Genomic DNA, 18,565 nt, shown 5'->3' on the forward strand with positions numbered 1-18,565 from the left:
TCAAGAACAATGCGTGGTCATTCGGATGTGTCAAAAATCAACAGACATTTTTGTGCTGAAAAAATGTAATTATGATATTTAATTCCCATGCTAATACCCTGCGACTAAGCAAGGTCACATAGCGTAGCTGTTAAAGCACCGTTTAACATGCTAAGACCATAGATGGTTGAAGTTCTGGTCTTGTGAAGCAAGAGTCCTGATTTTGATTCTCGCACTTTTCTTGGTTAGCACAACAGACAGAAATTTGTAAATTGTTATTAGTTGTTTGGCTTCAGTGTAATGCAATCTATTACTGCTCATTTACGAAAGCAGTTCTCTTGCTAACGATGGGGCTTTCGCACATTATCCAAAAATGCGAACTAACACATAATGCAAGTGTAACTATTCACCAGGCCCCAGTGAGAATTGAACACACGACCCCTGGTTTACAAGACCAGTGCTCTAACCACTGAGCTATGAGGCCTTGCATGGCTTGCTCACTGAAAAACGTACATATGGACAAATCCAGAAAATGCCGGGCAAAAGCTGCATGAAACTGTGTATGCACTTTCCTTTTGTAAATGTCAACCAATGCGTAAATGTTTGCGTACCAGACTCTCCATGCCCCCATTAAAATATGCAAATGAGTATAAACAGCTAGAAAGTTAATCCACCACACTAGCTTGGAGGCTATGAGAATTAGCATTATCCCCGAAATACAGGAGGTGCATGCCGACGTGAGCAAGGTCAACAAACCCACGGGACAAATTCAGAAACATATTTCAGACTTCAGATCCGAGATAACGCAGACGCTCTGTGTTGTTCACATTGACATGAAAGGAATGAACAACAAGATTGAGGAAACCAGGCGTCGAGTGTCAGAGATGGAGGAATTTTCCATCGAATTGGTAAAGGAAGTGTTGGTGCATAAACTTGAACTGCAAGAGGACATTCAAGCACATCTTGTAAATTTGGAGACACGTCCAAGGAGGAATAATCCTTGGTATAATTAAAGAAGCAGAGAGAGACTACGTCATGGACTTTGTTGAACGATTTATAAAAAAAAACTAAAAAATATTCAGGACTGACTTTGGCAGCAGAGAGAACAGAACTTGAGTCGGAGGCTCCCAATTGTTACACCCGATGAGTTTTGGTTGCGATGAAGGCAGACTGCGTTCCTCTCTCAGGAGTAAATTTGGCCCATATATTGAGAAGCTCGGTCTGCTCCCTCCACCTTGTGTGTTGTGGGATGTGGCCAAAATGTTGCTCCTAAGGCGTGCATAATTATTAGTGTAGTGTATTTTCTTCCAAGGAGCAGGGTCAGTCGATGCCTCTGTCCGGAGCAGAGGCAAGGCCAGACTGGATTGATGATGCAAAAGACTTCCAATCAACAATTCAGTTGATTGGACAATAAGATTTTATTAAGACCAATACAGCTGATGCCAAAGAAGTTGTTCTTTGAGTTGCCGCGTGCGCGTACTCCTCCCGTCTCGCGTCCCCCTTCTTATGGGGAGCAGGATCAATATTCAAACTTGATAATTACATATGTATTGGGTACACATGAGTAGCTAATTCCTAGAGGCGCCCCAAAGTCTACTTCAAATTGCACGCCCCTAAGATTGATTACCTTGAGAATGATCAGTTTACGACAGGCAAGTCACAGGAATGTTTATCCAGATGTCCACGGTCTGAGGGCATCCTGCCTCCCCCCTAGAAGGCCAGTGACCTGCTGACCATTTGGCCCACATGAGCGGCCACTTCTCACTTAAAACAGGCATAAATGAAGTCTAACTGTACTAGTCTATATTAAAATATAGACATTATATTTATTAGGCCGCTTCTTTTCCTCAGACAAAAAGAGATTAAAGACTTGCATAGCAGCACACTGTTAGCATGGCATTTAAAGGTGGGAACTATTGATTTGTTACACTTCCTAACGACTGTGAGGACAACTGCATAGATTCAGCCTGAGCCATTATTCATAATGTTTGTATGTCAGTCATTTACTAATCTAGCAGGCCTCAGTGAGAATTGAACACACGACCCCTGGTTTACTAGACCAGTGCTCTAACCACTGAGCTATGAAGCCTCATGCTTAAGCTGATTTCACGAATAAATAATTGTTTCAGTTCAAATACAATGGTCACTAGGATGTGTCAAAAATCAACAGCCATTTTTGTGCTGAGAAAATTACGAAGGCGCACTGCAGATTGTGTGAACACATTACGAACATATTTTGACCGCATGGTTGCAGAAGATGGCGATCAAAGATGGCCGACCTTCTTGAAGACAGGGTCGTTGTCCTCTTCTGCGCCACAACGTTTCCCCTCGTACTCTGCTGTCGTTCTTAATAAAGAGATAATGTTTTGAGACCTTTAACTGTTTAGATCTCAACACTCAACATCCCAGGGTTCAAAATGGAGCAAATAAATGCAAATACATGGCTGATATAAATATTAATTGTATTACATAATATACTTTTGAACTTATGAGCACCTCATTATGGCTGAAGTTACTGATTTATTTCCGTTTTTTTGGGGGGCGGGGGTTACAATTCCTTCCTGCCATGTGCTCTTGTTGGCTCAGCTCGCAAAGTATCATGGGCTTCATGAGTTCACAATGCTGTGTTCATCTGAAGTGGGCAAAAATAACTTTTGGGAAGCAGATGCTGCTTTTAATATCGTAACATAATGATATCGTGGCAATTTTATTATTGCAATATCTTTGTTATTGTTACATCCTTGGTATGCATGTATGCTAAGTTAAATATTAGGTCTAGTCAAGTGCGTTTATGAATTTGATAATTTTGGAAATCTGCCTTTTAGCACAGTTTGGTTTTTTTAAGAGGGAAAGCAAGAAATAAATAAAAATGAGGCATGTATAGACATATTTTGTTTTTTTGTGGTCAATTTTGTAAACCCACTCCCCGTGTTTGTGTTGGGTCTCCTGGCTCTGTGCCTTGAGCCTTCAACTTTGAATCGAATGATGACTTTGAACTTTTACACAGTATTGTATTGTTTTTCAATCTTTGCACTGTACATCGTGTGGGGCCAAGTCCCCCCCCTTCATGAAACAGAGTGATGGCCCAGACTTATTCACTGCCAGCCCAGTAAAAATGGACCTCTCAAATCTTTAGTCGTCAAAAGTCAGCGAGAGATGTGATGTAAGATGGAGTCACTGTTAAAAATGTATTTAAAAGTTCATGCTCATGTGTCCTTTGAAGAGGAATAAAACAAAAGACTTGCTTGGTTGATTTAACCATTGAATAACTATTTTATTTAATATGTTAATGCTAACTAGAAACATATTTTCAATTTCCATAACCTTTCGGATTTTTGACTGGACAAACCCTGATTTCACAATCACTGTCTAGTGAGAAATTACCACATAAAAAGCCTTGACAAAAAGAATAATATGAAATAATTATACAATGGGTACGGAAAGTAGAGAGAATGAAAGGGTCACTGATGGTGTAGTGGTACACACACCTGAGTTGTGTGCAGGCAGCGTGGGATCAGTTCCCGCCCAGTGACGGTGTCTGTGTGTCCCCTGCGACTGGCTGGCGACCAGTTCAGCGTGTAGTCTGTCACCCATTGTCAGCTGGGATAGGCTCCAGCACTTCCCACGACCCTGAAGCAGGGGTGTCAAAATCAAATGAACGGAGGGCCAAATAAACAAATTTGCGACAAGCCGAGGGCTGGACTGATAGTATGTTCATTGAAATTTTTTAAAATGTCCAGAATGGATCGGGTCCTTCGCACCTGCTGATGATGTCACGCTTTATATGTCTGTAATATATTTCTTTGCCTCTACGTTTGTCACCCCCCTGGCTGTTGTGTTTTTATCTTCGGACTTACTAAATAAAAAATAAAGTACATTACTGCTACTTTTGCGAGGCAGCCCATACGTCACTTCCGTTAGCGTTTCTGTTTTCCAACTAGAAACAATTTTCTGGTTGACTCGGGCTGCAAGATTGTATTAACTGTACATAATGTGAAGTAAAATGGAGAGGACCATATGATTGGGATGATGTCTCCAGCTGACTCTATTTTAGAGTGGCAAGGTATGAATGTGGGTGCTCCTGTCAGAAAACACAGGCCCGTATTCCACTTGACACGTCTATTTATTGTGGTCTGCAACAACACAGACAAAGAATAACCTAGCAACATCATCCAATGCATATCCATTTGTTAACAATATGCCTAAACATTACAATTCACTGTATTAAGAAATTAAACAGCCAAACAATACATACAATACACATTCACACGTTTCATCACTAGAATAGTTAGCATACTAGTGGTTATCAACGTGAAATCACTCCCGAGAACATATCTAGGCTATTATGTACAGCTGACACGAACTTAAATTATTAAACTCACCTTTTAACTTTTACACACAACAACACACGTGATGAAACATGGGAAATCTGCAACTACTGAGTTTGCTGGCACAAACAAACCACTAGCTAGCTGTGTTGAAGGAGGAGAAAGAAAAGAAACCACGTCTCTCGCTATTGACACTTAGCGCTTGAGGAGCGTTCAATGCCTGCTCACAGTGTGGGACATCTCAGCACTTCATCCAAACTCAATGAAGTTATCAAATGCCAACAATTACTTATAATAAAACAACGTGAGATTTCTAACATGAAGTATTTCCTCATAAAGTGACGATCGAAGGACGATCCTCGCAAATGTTGCGGTAATGTTTGTTATAACAACAGCCAGGGGGTGGCAAACATAGATGCAAAGAAATAAATTACAGACATAGTGTAACGAATTGGGTTATCTGTGTTGTGGTCGAATTCGTGTCTTGCCAAGTTATTTTGTTTACGAGATTAATGAATGCATCGTGCAGCTCGCTGGATGGGAGGGTATACGAGCGAGAGTAGCGGAGGACGAACAGGAGAGCCGTTGCTCTTTTTTGACTGAACGGTCAAATATATAAATATATAAAAAATATAATATATGCATATATATATATAGAGAGAGAGAGAGAGAGAGAGAGAGAGAGAGAGAGAGAGAGAGAGAGAGAGAGAGAGAGAGAGAGAGAGAGAGAGATGCTTTATATATTTATAAAACATTTATGTCTGAATATTGGGGGGGCTTGGAACGGATTAAGGCATTTACATGGAAAATACGTCTTTACTTACAAAATTTTCTACTTAAGAAATTTATTCCAGAGCCAATTAATTTTGTAAGTAGAGGTACCACTGTAATCAATTATGAATGGACTTCATATGGACATCACTAAAACATTGTACTAAGTGTTACATTGCTTAAAAATGGAGCACCAGTGCTAATTCTCAACACTGGTCCACAGGAGGACTTAGTAGATACAAAGAGAAGAAGACAAAATAAAAGATGCTACATAGAATAAAACAACCCAGATTTTGTAAATAATTGTCATGCTAAATACTTCACCTGTTAAACATTTTCATTTCAAACTTTTTCATCATTGCGGTTGTCACCAGCACACTTGTGTCTCATGACCGAATCCTGCTGAGAGAATCTTTTACCACAAACTGAGCAGCGAAAAGGTTTCTCACTAGTGTGAGTTCTTGTGTGTAATTTCAATTGTGACTTATCAGCGAATCTTTGACCACAAACTGAACAGGAAAAAGGTTTCTCACCAGTGTGGGTTCTTGTGTGTTTTTTTAAGTTTCCCTTCTGAGAGAATCTTAGGCTACAAAATACGCAGGCAAAGGGTTTCTCACCGGTGTGGGTTCTGGTGTGACGTCTTAAAGTTTCCTTCACTGAGAATCTTTGGTCACAAAATGAACAGGCAAAAGGTTTCTCACCAGTGTGGATTCTTATGTGTAATTTTAAGTTTCGATTGTCAGAGAATCTTTGGTCACAGACTGTACAGGAAAAAGGTTTGTCACCAGTGTGGATTCTTGTGTGACATTTTAAGCTTCCCTTCTGAGAGAAACTTTGACCACAGACTGAGCAGGCAAAAGGTTTCTCACCAGTGTGGGTTCTTGTGTGTAATTTCAATTGTGACTTATCAGCGAATCTTTTACCACAAACTGAGCAGGAAAAAGGTTTCTCACCTGTGTGGCTCCTTGTGTGTAATATTAAGTGTGACTTATTAGCGAATCTTTGACCACAAACTGTACAGGAAAAAGGTTTCTCACCAGTGTGGGTTCTTGTGTGTTTTTTTAAGTTTCCCTTCTGAGAGAATCTTTGGCCACAAAATACGCAGGCAAAGGGTTTCTCACCGGTGTGGGTTCTGGTGTGACTTGTTAAGCTTCCCTTCTGAGAGAATCTTTGGCCACAAACTGAGCAGGCAAAAGGTTTCTCACCAGTGTGGATCCTTGTGTGTAATTTTAAGTGTGACTTATCAGCGAATCTTTTCCCACAAACTGAACAGGAAAAACGTTTTTCACCAGCGTGTGTGCTCATGTGTTTTAAACGGCTGTGTTTTTTCCAGCATTTGTTGTCAGTGTTACATGTCATAACACCTTCCGCTTCTTCATCATCATCATCAGAAGCAGCAGCATCATGTGATGACACGTCATCACTATCTGATAATGGAGGTAGGAGGCCATCTGCTTGTGATCCTTCACATTGGTCTCCATCACTCTCTGTTGACATTTGTTGACACGAGCTGCTGCTTGGAAGCTCCGCCCCTCTGCTCCCCTTTCTTTGACTTTCATCATTACTCTTCAGAACGACACCAGCTGATGGAAACTTGCAGAAAACCTCCTCTTGCTCTTTGATGTATGGGGGCTCTTCTCCCTCCTCTTTCATGCAAGGGCACTCTAGTACCTCCTCTTTTATTACGGAAGGAGACTGCTGCTCCTCTTCCTCTTTAAAGTGGGAGACCTCTTCGTCCTCTTCTTCCTCTTTAATGTGAGGACGAAAATCTTCACTGATGTCTGCAAGAGGACAGAAGCCATACACACAGTGTTAGGTTTGTATTTAGAATGAAGATTATTAGAAGAGCCAGATGAGTAAAGATTAATACGTACTGTTTGGCATTTTCAAATTCACTTACTGATCCATTATTTGTGGAAAGACTTGCACATTGCACCTTTTTGAGTGGTGGCTAGGTATGGGTATCGATAAGATTTTATTGATCCGGTGCATCAACGGTATTCTTATTGGCATTTTTGTTTTGCTGAGAAAAACAAAACAAAAATGTTAGAACCCATGCTGGAACATGCACTTGGGCTGAAAAAATGACTTGAGAGGTGAGGTGCACATTTTTATATGTATGAGTTTGCTCGTGTTTCCCCGTGACATTTTAATGTTTGATTGCACTTGTGACAACGTGCATGCGACGTTGTGACGTCATCCCTCCGTCCCTCTCCAGTCTCCAGGCATAACCACCTAAACCAAGAATGACCAAAATTTTACATCAGTGTAACCGTTGCATTAAGTGGAAATCCATTAGTCATGCCTAGAGTGAAACACTCAGCTGTTACGTTCGTAGCAACAAAGCTAACCCAGTTAAGACGCCAGCTTGCGCTGCGTGATTGTTCCTAATTAAAATCTCTTTCCTTGGAGCTTTGAAAGCCGATGAATTTACGGCCCGTGCTCCCAAGCCAGTGACGGCCAGGCTTCGGAGTCTGAGTAGGTAGGGCTGGGACAGCGGAGTCGCCGCCACTGTTACACTAATACCGACTCCACACATTCATAGCATTATAAAAACTATAGGGTTATAGAGCACGGTTGCGTACATCGTTATGTAGCGTAATGTGCCGTTGCTCCTCCACCAGTGCATTGTAAATGCTTATTTGCATTAGGTGCTACGCCAAAGCATTATTGTTGATACACATTAATTTGACTTCATTCAATGTTCATCCAATGTAAGTGAACTAATACTCTCTTACGGTGTATACATTATCATTGACCAACTGTCTAAGGACTACTTTATCTTTTTAGCGGACTCATTATTGCCATACATTGTTCATAGAGGGTCGGACATGGCTAACACTGGCGCTAGCATGTCAAAGTCAGGGAACTCCTTTACTTGTACACCACGTCTCCATCCGGAGGTGTTTAAATCGGGTTATCATGAATAATATTTTATTGAGTTTATTGAGTTTTATTGAGTCCACTGGTCATTTATTTGAACGAAGTTATGCCGCTCACTCAACACGAGTATGGCGCACGGCCGCCGGGCCCGCGCGGCATGCTCCGTTGGGTTAGCTGCTTCTTCTTCGTTGGGGTTAGCTGCTTTTTCTTCGTTGGTTTAACTTCTTCTTTGTGTTTGGAGGCGGATGTGCGCTGCCTACATCACGCGTCGTGCTGCAATCAGGTTTGTTTTCTATTTTTTTTTTTTATTGAATGTTTGATTGAAGGCATTTTCTATTGATATCGATCACGTGTCAATTGCAATACATATTGATATTGAATTATCGGTACAGCCCAGTGCATAAAACAATGTATCCTGCCAGACATTTTTAGCTGAATACAAAAGTGTTTTGTAAAATAAATGAAGACAAAGTTTCATTTAATTGTTTTTTTTTTATATACGTATAATGAAAAAGACCTCAAAGTGCAATTTAAGGCACATTCCATTCCTTAAAACTTGGAGAGTGCATTACAAAGTAATCTTGGTCCACAATATTGAAAAAGAAGTATAAAAAATATAAAGGCAAGGAACAGCTGTTGAACTACCAGCCAGGCACTTGTTGCTTATGCTAATAGCTAGCTAAGATAAGAAGATAAGATAAGAATGCCTTTATTGATCCCACAGTGGGGAAATTTTCAGTGTTACAGCAGCAAAGATATAGGTCACACAGGGACGGACGGCGGCATAATTTAGCCATTAATGTATAACATTGATGGCAAACATTCAGGATCAAACCTATGTAAATATACGCAGTAACGTGTATATACACATGTATATACACACAAACATACATCTACATAAAAAGTATGAGGAACACTCATTTTGGCCTGTACATAGTACAGAGGAAAAATAGTCTAAGTAAGTGACAGTGCTGCAGTGCTGTAGTGAAATGTAAGGAACAGCATTGGATAAAAATAATACTAGACTAACAGTAGTGGGGAATGTTGAGTATTGCACGGTATTACAGTAGTGGGGAATATTGAGTATTGCACGATATGAGCTCAGGTGCAGGACTGCACAATTGCACTAATGTCCGCCAGTTTGTAGCGACTACACAATGTTCTTGTTAAAGAGTCTGACAGCAGCAGGCAAGAAGGAACCTCTCTTTTGCACAGCGAGGGTGTAACAGTCTGTCACTGAAGGAGCTGTGGAGTGCTGTTAGGGTGCCCTGGAGGGGCCACATTCCTAGCCACTAATGCCAGAGACGTGTGCCGTATCATACAATGACGGCGTAATTAACTAGCGGTTTGTTATCGTCCTAAATTAGCAACTGAATATGATTGCGGGATGACGTTCTGTTGATGGCCACTATGTACTGTCAATTAAAACTGCGTAAAGCAAGCCAAAACGTTGAAAACAGAAGTCAAGTTAGCTGTTACGCCACCACACGGGCTAACTTCAAAGTAAAAGTCTACTAAGGCTATTGTATTGGCTTCAATGACTCAGTGTATTATTTGGTACGCTTTACTTTGAAGTTAGCCTTTGCGACGGCGGCGTTCGTTGAGTATGTTTGCAGCTTTCATGGCATGTCTGAATGACGAATGATGAACAAGAGGCAGACTCCTTTCACCCCAAGTTGCCAAAATGCTCTCATACATATGATTTATGTGATCCATGAGGATTTTCAACGTATCCCCCCCAAAATATTTTGAGTTTAGTTCTAATATTTTCAGACTGCACACGTTCGCCAGTCACATCTGTCATAAATACCTTTTTTTTTTTTCTTCCTTCTCGAAGAAAGAATATACAGTTAAGAGATGGTTAGGAGTGCCATCTAAATTATGGCAATACACAACAGCAATACATGTTACTTACCGTATTTTCCTGGACTATAATTCGCTCCGGGGTACAAGTCGCACCAGCCATAAAATGCATAATAAAGAGGAAAAAAACATATGTCGCACTGGAGTATAAGTCGCATTTTGGGAGGAAATTGTGCCTTAGAGCGGCACGGTGATCAATTGGTTAGCACGTCTGCCTCACAATTCAGAGGTTGTGTGTTTGATCCCGGCTCCGGCCTCCCTGTGTGGATTTTGCATGTTCTCCCCGTGCCTGCGTGGGTTTTCCACGGGTACTCCGATTTCTTCCCACATTCCAAAAACGTGAATGGTAAGTTGATTGGACACTCTAAATTGCCCCTAGGTGTGATTGTGAGTGTGTGTGATTGCTTGTCTCTGTGTGCTGGCAACCAGTTCGGGGTGTCCCCCGCCTACTGCCCGAAGACAGCTGGGATAGGCTCCAGCACGCCCGCGACCCTTGTGAGCATAAGCGGTATAGATAATGGATGGATGGATTGTGCGCCTAGTACACATCATTTCCACCGAGCTACGATGCTACAAATAGCATACAAGAAAGTTACGGTAAGATAACTTTACACTCACCAAAATGGTTGTAGATCGATTAAATAAGTCTTTCATTTATCCCCGACCATGTAGAATGTTTCCAAGTCTCCAAAAGTATTTATGTATTCGATCGTAATTATGTCTTCGTTTCCTTTGTGCTGAGTGTGCTCCTCCGTACGTGTGTGGCTGCATGATGCAATACAGTGAGAGGCAGGCAACTGCCTGTTTGTGGTTTATTCTTGTTCAACCATCGCCTGTAAGTAACTTAGACAAGTGTGTGTCATGACATTTATATACAAGCTGAATTGTGGATGACTGTAGGTTGTTGACTGAACATACTAATCGCTATAGCTAATGCTGATCGCGATCGCTAATCGTTAGCATGTCTGCCTGTTTGTGGTTAATTCTGGTTCAATCGTTGTCTGAAACTAACTTAGACAATTTTGTGTAATGACATTTATATACGAGCTGAATTGTGGATGATTGTAGGTTGTTGACTGAACATACTAATCGCTATAGCTAATGCTGATCGCGATTGCTAATCGTTAGCATGTCTGCCTGTTTGTGGTTCATTCTTGTTCAATCGTTGTCTGAAACTAACTTAGACAATTATGTGTAATGACATTTATATACGTCGACTGGTTAGCACGTCCGCCTCACAGTTCAGAGGTCGTGGGTTCGATCCCGGCTCCGGCCTCCCTGTGTGGAGTTTGCATGTTCTCCCCGTGCCTGCGTGGGTTTCCTGCGGGTACTCCGGTTTCCTCCCACATTCCAAAAACATGCATGGTAAGTTGATTGGACACTCTAAATTGCCCCTAGGTGTGATTGTGAGTGCGGATGTTTGTCTCGGTGTGCCCTGCGATTGGCTGGCAACCAGTTCAGGGTGTCCCCCGCCTACTGCCCAAAGACAGCTGGGATAGGCTCCAGCGCGCCCCGCGACCCTTGTGAGGAGAAGCGGTACAGATAATGGATGGATGGATGGACATTTATATACGAGCTGAATTGTGGATGATTGTAGGTTGTTGACTGAACATACTAATAAGTATCGCTAATGCTAATCGCTATCGCTAATCGTAAGCATCGACTCATTTTGTTCATGAGTTTCAAGTTTCTTTTGTTTCGACAATGACAATGATCTTCCTATTTTTTTGTGAAGAGAAAACTCTCTGACCGTGCTGACAGTTTCACCTGTCACTTGCAGCCTTCCTCAGTGCAGTACAACAGCTGTGTTTATAAGTCGCGAGCGCAACGCGCTCCCGGCCGGCCAGCGACACGGATTTAGACATCGCCAAACAAAGTGTGAAAGTGTTTGCTAGTTTTGTCTTAGGTTGTCTTAAAACAGCTTACGTTAACTACAATCTCGCATTTCATTTTATCCGAAGGACTTTGTTGATGTTATTGTGCAAAGGTAAAGTTAATTAATGCATGCCATGCTTCTTCTTCGATTTTAGATGAAGTAGGAGGCAACAAAGGGAGCTAACAAGAAAGAGCAGGCAAAGAAGAAGAATAAGCGAAGAAGAAGCGGACGTTTTTACTTTCACTTTTCACGATGACGACAAATGTTTTAAAGTGCGGGATTGGATAAATTACACTATGGCATTCTAGTTAAGGTAAGTCAATTTTATGATAAAAATTAAAACTTTAACGTAGTTTTTTAGTGAACGTTCCGTCGTGATCGTCAACTGCCGCGGTTGAAGCTCAATTCTTCTCACAGCCTGCAGCTTGGTATTTATTCTTCATTTTGCATTTTGAACGTTAATTTGATTGTGTAACAAGTATTTAGAAGTGTGGGAACGATGTCGGGGGTTCCCAACAGTGTAACAGAGGCGCAAATCCCCCCAAAATAAAACTGTACAATAAATATCATATAAAATAATAATCATAATCAAACGCTGCATTATCACGCATCTTGTTCCACACGCCTCTGCCTCGGCCCCTGTAAACAAGCTGAATACCAAGAGAGAGAATTGCCCCCCAGCACCCGAGTACACCCCCCCCCCACCCCCCACCCCCACACACATAGTAGGGGCGGGGACACTAAGTTTGGAATTCTGAAGATGTCGAAGCTACCACGAAAAAAACAGCTCCATTTGGCAGCTCCATTTGGCAGCATTTTGATGCAGCATATGACAGTGGGCATGGCGGCGGGACCAGCCAGACGAGCGTGAGAGCGTTTGTTCCAGCCAGGCTCTGTGATGCTCGCCGCACAGCAAAGATTACCCAACTAATTTGTGAAATGACTGCCCGCAATATGCTGCCACTTTCGTTTGTTGAAGGAAAAGGGTTTGAAAAATTAATGCTGTCTATCGAGCCCGAGTACGCGGTGCCCAGTCGCAAAACAATCACGTCCCAACTCGAGAGTAGCCATAACCAAATGAAAGAGGAGATGCTGCGAGCGCTTGATACTACGAGCAACTATGTGGCCATAACTACAGACGGATGGATGTCCATAGCCACCGAATCTTACATGACTATAACGTGTCATTATGTGGACGAAGAAAATCTCCGCTGCTGTGTGCTCCAGACATGCGCCTTAGAGGAATGAGACACAGCTGAAAACTTGGCTGCTCACCTGCGGAGTGTGATGGGTACGTGGACACTACAAAAAGTCGTCGCCTGTGTGCATGATAATGCACCTACCATGGTGCTGGCGAATGAGACCCTGCTGGACTGGGCGTTGGTACCATTACTCAATACGTTATTCATAAATGCCATGCATTGCATTGGAAAATGTATCAGAAATGCATTTCTCTTTCAATTGTTCACTTTTATTCAGTCAATTGTTGTTACCTCAATAGAATTTAAATTAACAAACTGTCCTGAATGTCATCTTCTAAACCGCTTATCCTATACAGGGTCGCGGGGAGTTGCTGGAGCCTATCCCAGTCGTCAACGGGCGAAGGCAGACTACACCCCGAACTGGTCGCCAGCCAGTCGCAGGGCACACACAGACACCGTCACTGAGCGGGAATCGATCCCACGCTGCCCGCACACAACTCGGGCGTGTGTACCACTACACTATCAGCGGACCTGTCCTGAATGTTTGGGCTAAAATAGCCCCTACTGTAAATACACAAAACATTTGCATTTTAAACTTTGAATTCAATATGTATTCAATTTCAGGTTTTCTTGCTTATAGACTAGTCAACTAGTCGCAAATAAAATTTGAGACTAGTCGGCGGGCAAATTAGTCAAAATTCCCATCCCTAAGCTTTTATATTTTCACAGGTTGAAGTGGACAGTATTAATGTGCATTTTACTTTTGTTGGCGATCGGTCGCCGTTTTCACTAAACAGAACTGACAAACCAAGCAATATTACAATGCTTGCTTCCCGGCTGTGACATCTGAGACGACCACCGTGCCGCCGCCATTAATTATTTATATTTTATATATTATTTATATCTATATTTATTAATACATGTATCGCAACCTTTTATTGTCTTTGTTCTATTTATTGTATTGTTTGTAAAGTGCTTTGTTACAGCTCTATAACAAGTTACAGCTTGTATTGTATTTAAGTGTTTTTTTGGAGTGGGGTGGGGGGACCGACAGACGGACCGAGTCATATTCAATGTCACATCATACAGTGCTCGGATGAAGGTCTCGCCATTATAAACAAACACAGAAATGTTGTAAAACTACTTCGTACACAATAGAGAGTAAGATCGAGGTGATAACAAACCTGCTCTGTGTGAGCCAACCAGAGACTTCTTGAAATCAGCGTCGTTGTCCTCTTTTGCTCCACTAAGTTCCTCCTCGTACTCTGCTGTATTTCTTGCGCACATTTTCACCCAGCAATCACTTGACAATCACACTTGATCTTTGCTGAGCGATGAGTTGATCCCAAACGCGTCTCTTTGTTTGCGGCTAGCAATCTTAGCTAAACTAAACCAAGCTAAGCTAAAATGAGCTAAGCTAAACTATGCCGCGGAGCTCCAACGTGCGTCGAGACGACTTGAAGCGAGGAGAAAGATTGAACAAAAGATATTGAAGTCACCGAAAGTAGCAATGGGCGCCTGCGTTGTGTCTCTTGAGTAAATTTGAGTTTTTTTTAATCTGGAAAATGTAGTGAAGCGTGTGCATAGGTAAAAATATGGAGAGCTGCAGCGAAAAATCTACGGCAAACCACTTGAACAAACTGTGCCAAACGCGATTGCGGCGCTTTCACCAGCATCATTTGCAGCGCTCCTCTTATTCTTGTTTAGGAAATGGTTGACATTTACAACAGTATTTATATGTTGTCTATTGACTGTCTTTCTTTCTCTTTATTTATATATGCTGAAAAATAAGTTGAATTTATTTTTCAAATTTATGTACATTGATTGCATGCATACAAATCATAGTCTCACCAACATGACTATGATTTAATTTGGTTCATTATTGATGTTGGTAAAACCTCCAATTCTGATTTGAAAAAATGTACATCCAAGAGATTATTTTTCATCGTATACACACATGGACAAAATTGTAACCCTCTGTTAATGAAAGAAAACCCCACGTGGTCACAGAAATAACTTGAATTTACCAAAGTAATAAATTATTCTAAAAAGCAAACTCGTGAAACAAGCCTGTACAAAAATTCTGGTCCCCTTAAAATATTTTGCCACACAACCTTTATAGGCATTCACTGCAATCAAACGTTTTTTGACTCTCAGTGATACTTGTGCACTTCTCAGCAGGTATGTTGGCACACTGCTGGTTTTTCTTTTCATCAAGAGATTCGTACCAACAATTTTGGCCTCGGGTATAAATCAGCAAAACTGTGATAAGGGGTGATGCCAGGCTCAAATTACATTTTAGTAATAGTTTAGTAGTACTTCTGGATAAAAAAGGGCTCACGTAATATGAATGTGTATTAATTAGGTGATCAGCAATTAGTTGCGAATCTGCAACACCTGCCTGGAGAGGGTTAATGGAGCACATATGGAATACCGTTAACAAATATCATAAATATAGTGTCCTGTAAAGCTAAATTTATTTTAAAAAATGTTATTTTGAGACCTTTGGTTATGTAGCTCTCAGCATCCCATGGTTAAAAGGGAGAAAACAAACGCAAATGCATTGCTGATATAAATATTTATTACTGTATATTGAATAATGTACTTTTGACCTTTCAGAGCCTCATTATGGCTGATGTAACCGATTCATTACCATTTGGGGGGTTGCTTATGTGTTGCTTTACTATTCCTAAATCTCCCTCTATCCATCCAGACACTTAATAATTGACTTGGTATTTACAGTTGGACATCATTTGAATTTAGATGAATGCGGTTCCAGGTAATCGATTCGATTCCGATTCTTTAAAAAAAAAGTTTGCATGGTTTCAATGAGAGAACTAACCATTTCTTAAAAGGAAATCATTTGAACTTCTGTTTGTTTTGTGTGTGTGTGGGTGTGCGTGCGTGTGTGTGGGTGTGTGTGTGTTTAATGAGGTCAAATTACCACAATAGGAAATTTGAATGAAGAATTTTGTCTCACAAGATTATTTTCTATTTGGTGTGACAAAACAGGCACTAGTTTACTTAGCTACAACGCACATTGTCTAATTAATCACTTATTTTCATAAACTTCGAAGTTTAACCTTTTGGCTACTGGGAAATTAAAATAAAGACTTTAAGGAGAGTATTTTGGGAAAATTTTCAAAAATCTGCATTTTTGACCACACAATGTTTTTTGGTCAATAACTCAAAACCAATCTCCACGCCATACGCCTAATTTTGTGAAAACACATCACAAAAAAAAACATAGATGTTGCTGATGCAGCGTCACAAACTTCAGTCAGTTCTACCTACACAGTTGATTATAACTGCCCAACCCCCAACGGGCCTGCCTGACTCCCAATTGTGATGGGTGGTATTGAAGAAGACTCCACTGATTCAAGCTTTTTGAACAAACACAACTTTATTGGGCAGCGAGCAATACACAAGGAACGTCTGCTGCAAGCAGGTCGCAAAATAAACACTGCGGGTGGTTGCTGCATTAAAAGCTGCAGAGTATTTTTTTTTTGTTCCCGGCACTCCAGCCATACCGGTCAGTCCACGCCTGATACTGGGGCATAGCTCAATACTGGGAAACAGAAACATGAGCTATGCTGAAAAATCCAAAACTATTATGACCCTGATGACAACTCATCATATAAGATCACTTAGACATTTATGATTCTTAACCCTAATACTTCCATCAGAATCTTTGGCCACAAACTAAGCAGGAAAATGGCTTCTCATCAGTGTGGGTTCTTGTGTGAGTTCTTAAGTCTTTCATTTGACAGAACCTTTGGCCACAATTTTTTTTTTCTCGCCACTTGTTGATCTTGTGTGAGTTTTTAAGCTTTTCTTATGAGAGTATCTTTGGTCACAATATGAGGGGGTAGACGGTTTCTCACCAGTGTGTGTTCTTGTGTGGATTTTTGAGCTGCTCTTACAAGAGAATCTTTGCTAACAAACCGAACAGGAAACATGTTTCTCACCCGTGTGTTCTTATTTGTACCCTTAAACTTCTCTTAAAAGAAAATCTTTTACCACAGTCTGAGCAGGCAAAAGGTTTCCTCATCGGTGTGGGTTCTCATGTGACGTCTTAAAGTTCCCTCCACTGAGAATCTTTGGCCACAAACTGAACAGGAAAAAGGTTTCTCACCAGTGTGGGTTCTTGTGTGTATTTTTAAGTTTCCCTTCTGAGAGAATCTTTGACCACAAACTGAGCATTCAAATGGCTTTTCACCAATGTGTGTTCTTCTGTGATTTTTTAAGGTGCTTTGGTCAGAGAACCTTTGGCCACAATCCAAACAGGCAAAAGGTTTCTCACCAGTGTGGATTCTTGTATGTTTTGTCAAGTTCCCCTTCTGAGAGAATCTTTGACCACAAACTGAGCATGCAAACGGCTTTTCACCAGTGTGTGTTCTTCTGTGATTTTTTAAGGTCCCTTGGTCTGAAAACCTTTGGCCACAATCCGAACAGGCAAAAGGTTTCTCACCAGTATGCGTTCTTGAGTGCGTTTTTAAGCTTCCCGTCTGAGAGAATCTTTTACCACAAACTGAGCATGCAAACAGCTTTTCACCAGTGTGTGTTCTTGTGTGTTTTATCAAGTCTCCCTTATGGGAGAATCTTTTACCACAAACTGAACAGGAAAAGGGTTTTTCACCAGTGTGGGTTCTTGTGTGTACTGTTAAGTTTCCCTTCTTTGAGAATCTTTGGCCACAAACTGAGCAGGCAAATGGCTTTTCACCAGTGTGTGTTCTTCTGTGATTTTTTAAGGTGCTTTGGTCAGAGAACTTTTGGCTACAATCCAAACAGGCAAAAGGTTTCTCACCAGTGTGGGTTCTTAAGTGTTTCGTCAAGTTCCCCTTCTGAGAGAATCCTTTACAACAAACTGAGCATGCAAACAGCTTTTCACCAGTGTGTGTTCTTGTGTGTTTTGTCAAGTCTCCCTTATGGGAGAATCTTTTACCACAAACTGAACAGGAAAAAGGTTTCTCACCAGTGTGGGTTCTTGTGTGTACTGTTAAGTTCCCCTTCTGAGAGAATCCTCTACCACAAACTGAGCATGCAAACGGCTTTTCACCAGTGTGTGTTCTTCTGTGATTTTTTAAGGTCCCTTGGTCAGAGAACCTTTTGCCACAATCCAAACAGGCAAACGGAGCTCTGAGGTCATCTACTTGGGATCCTCCACAGTGGTCTCCATCACCTTCTGTTGTCATGTGTTGACTTGAGCTGCTGCTGTTTGGAGGCTCCGCCCCTCCGCTCTCCTCATTTTGAGCATCATCTTCACTCTGCAAAGAGACACCAGCCGATGGAAACTCTGTGATATCCTCCTCCTTCTCTTTGACGTAGGGAGTTTTTTTTTCCTCCTCCTTAGTGTGGAGGTGCTCTTTCTCCTCCAGTTTGATGTGATGGTGCTGTTCCTCCTCTCTTTTAATGAGATGACATTCAGGCACCATCTTCCCTTTTATGTGGGGGGGTCTCATCGTCGTCTATTTCCTCCTTAATGTGAAGATCTTCATCGACATCTTGAAGACATAAGAAAATAAGCACACCAAGTTGGTCAAATCTCATGTTTTAACACAACAGATGATTGTTTATATGTATACTTAAGGTTTAATGTTACTTACGGCTATTACAATAAAATGGTGATAAGGCTAATGGTGTTTATTTGGCAGATGATTGAC

At 41.3% G+C, this 18,565-nt stretch overlaps 1 protein-coding gene, 2 non-coding genes and 1 pseudogene across 3 annotated transcripts; all 4 read right to left on the reverse strand.

The window, feature by feature from the left end:
• Positions 1-5: 5 nt before the first annotated feature.
• LOC147126872 (uncharacterized) lies at positions 6-14,517 on the reverse strand. Its single transcript, XM_086022127.1, has 3 exons — positions 14,087-14,517; positions 3,468-6,859; positions 6-2,325 (listed from the first exon to the last, which is right to left on the reverse strand). Exons 1-2 carry the CDS (start codon positions 14,187-14,189, stop codon positions 5,421-5,423), a joined length of 1,542 nt encoding a protein of 513 aa, XP_085878253.1. The 5' UTR covers positions 14,190-14,517; the 3' UTR covers positions 6-2,325; positions 3,468-5,420.
• trnat-ugu (transfer RNA threonine (anticodon UGU)) lies at positions 391-463 on the reverse strand. The gene has a single exon. It is a non-coding gene; the product is annotated as a tRNA-Thr (tRNA).
• trnat-agu (transfer RNA threonine (anticodon AGU)) lies at positions 1,996-2,068 on the reverse strand. Its single transcript has one exon. It is a non-coding gene; the product is annotated as a tRNA-Thr (tRNA).
• Positions 14,518-16,675: 2,158 nt separating the features above from the next.
• On the reverse strand, positions 16,676-18,337 carry LOC147126875 (uncharacterized; annotated as a pseudogene).
• Between the last annotated feature and the right edge of the window lie 228 nt (positions 18,338-18,565).

The sequence above is a fragment of the Filicampus tigris genome, chromosome 22, assembly GCF_054856515.1.
Source record: "Filicampus tigris isolate MCC_2025a chromosome 22, RoL_Ftig_1.0, whole genome shotgun sequence".
NCBI lineage: Eukaryota > Metazoa > Chordata > Actinopteri > Syngnathiformes > Syngnathidae > Filicampus > Filicampus tigris.

Bases quoted from the DNA above. Each gene is read 5' to 3' on its own strand.
- LOC147126872 (XM_086022127.1), bottom strand. From the start codon at position 14,189: ATGTGCGCAAGAAATACAGCAGAGTACGAGGAGGAACTTAGTGGAGCA. The intron at 6,860-14,086 runs GTTTGTTATCAC...GTCCTCTTGCAG, and splicing joins GGTTGGCTCACACAGAGCAG to ACATCAGTGAAGATTTTCGT.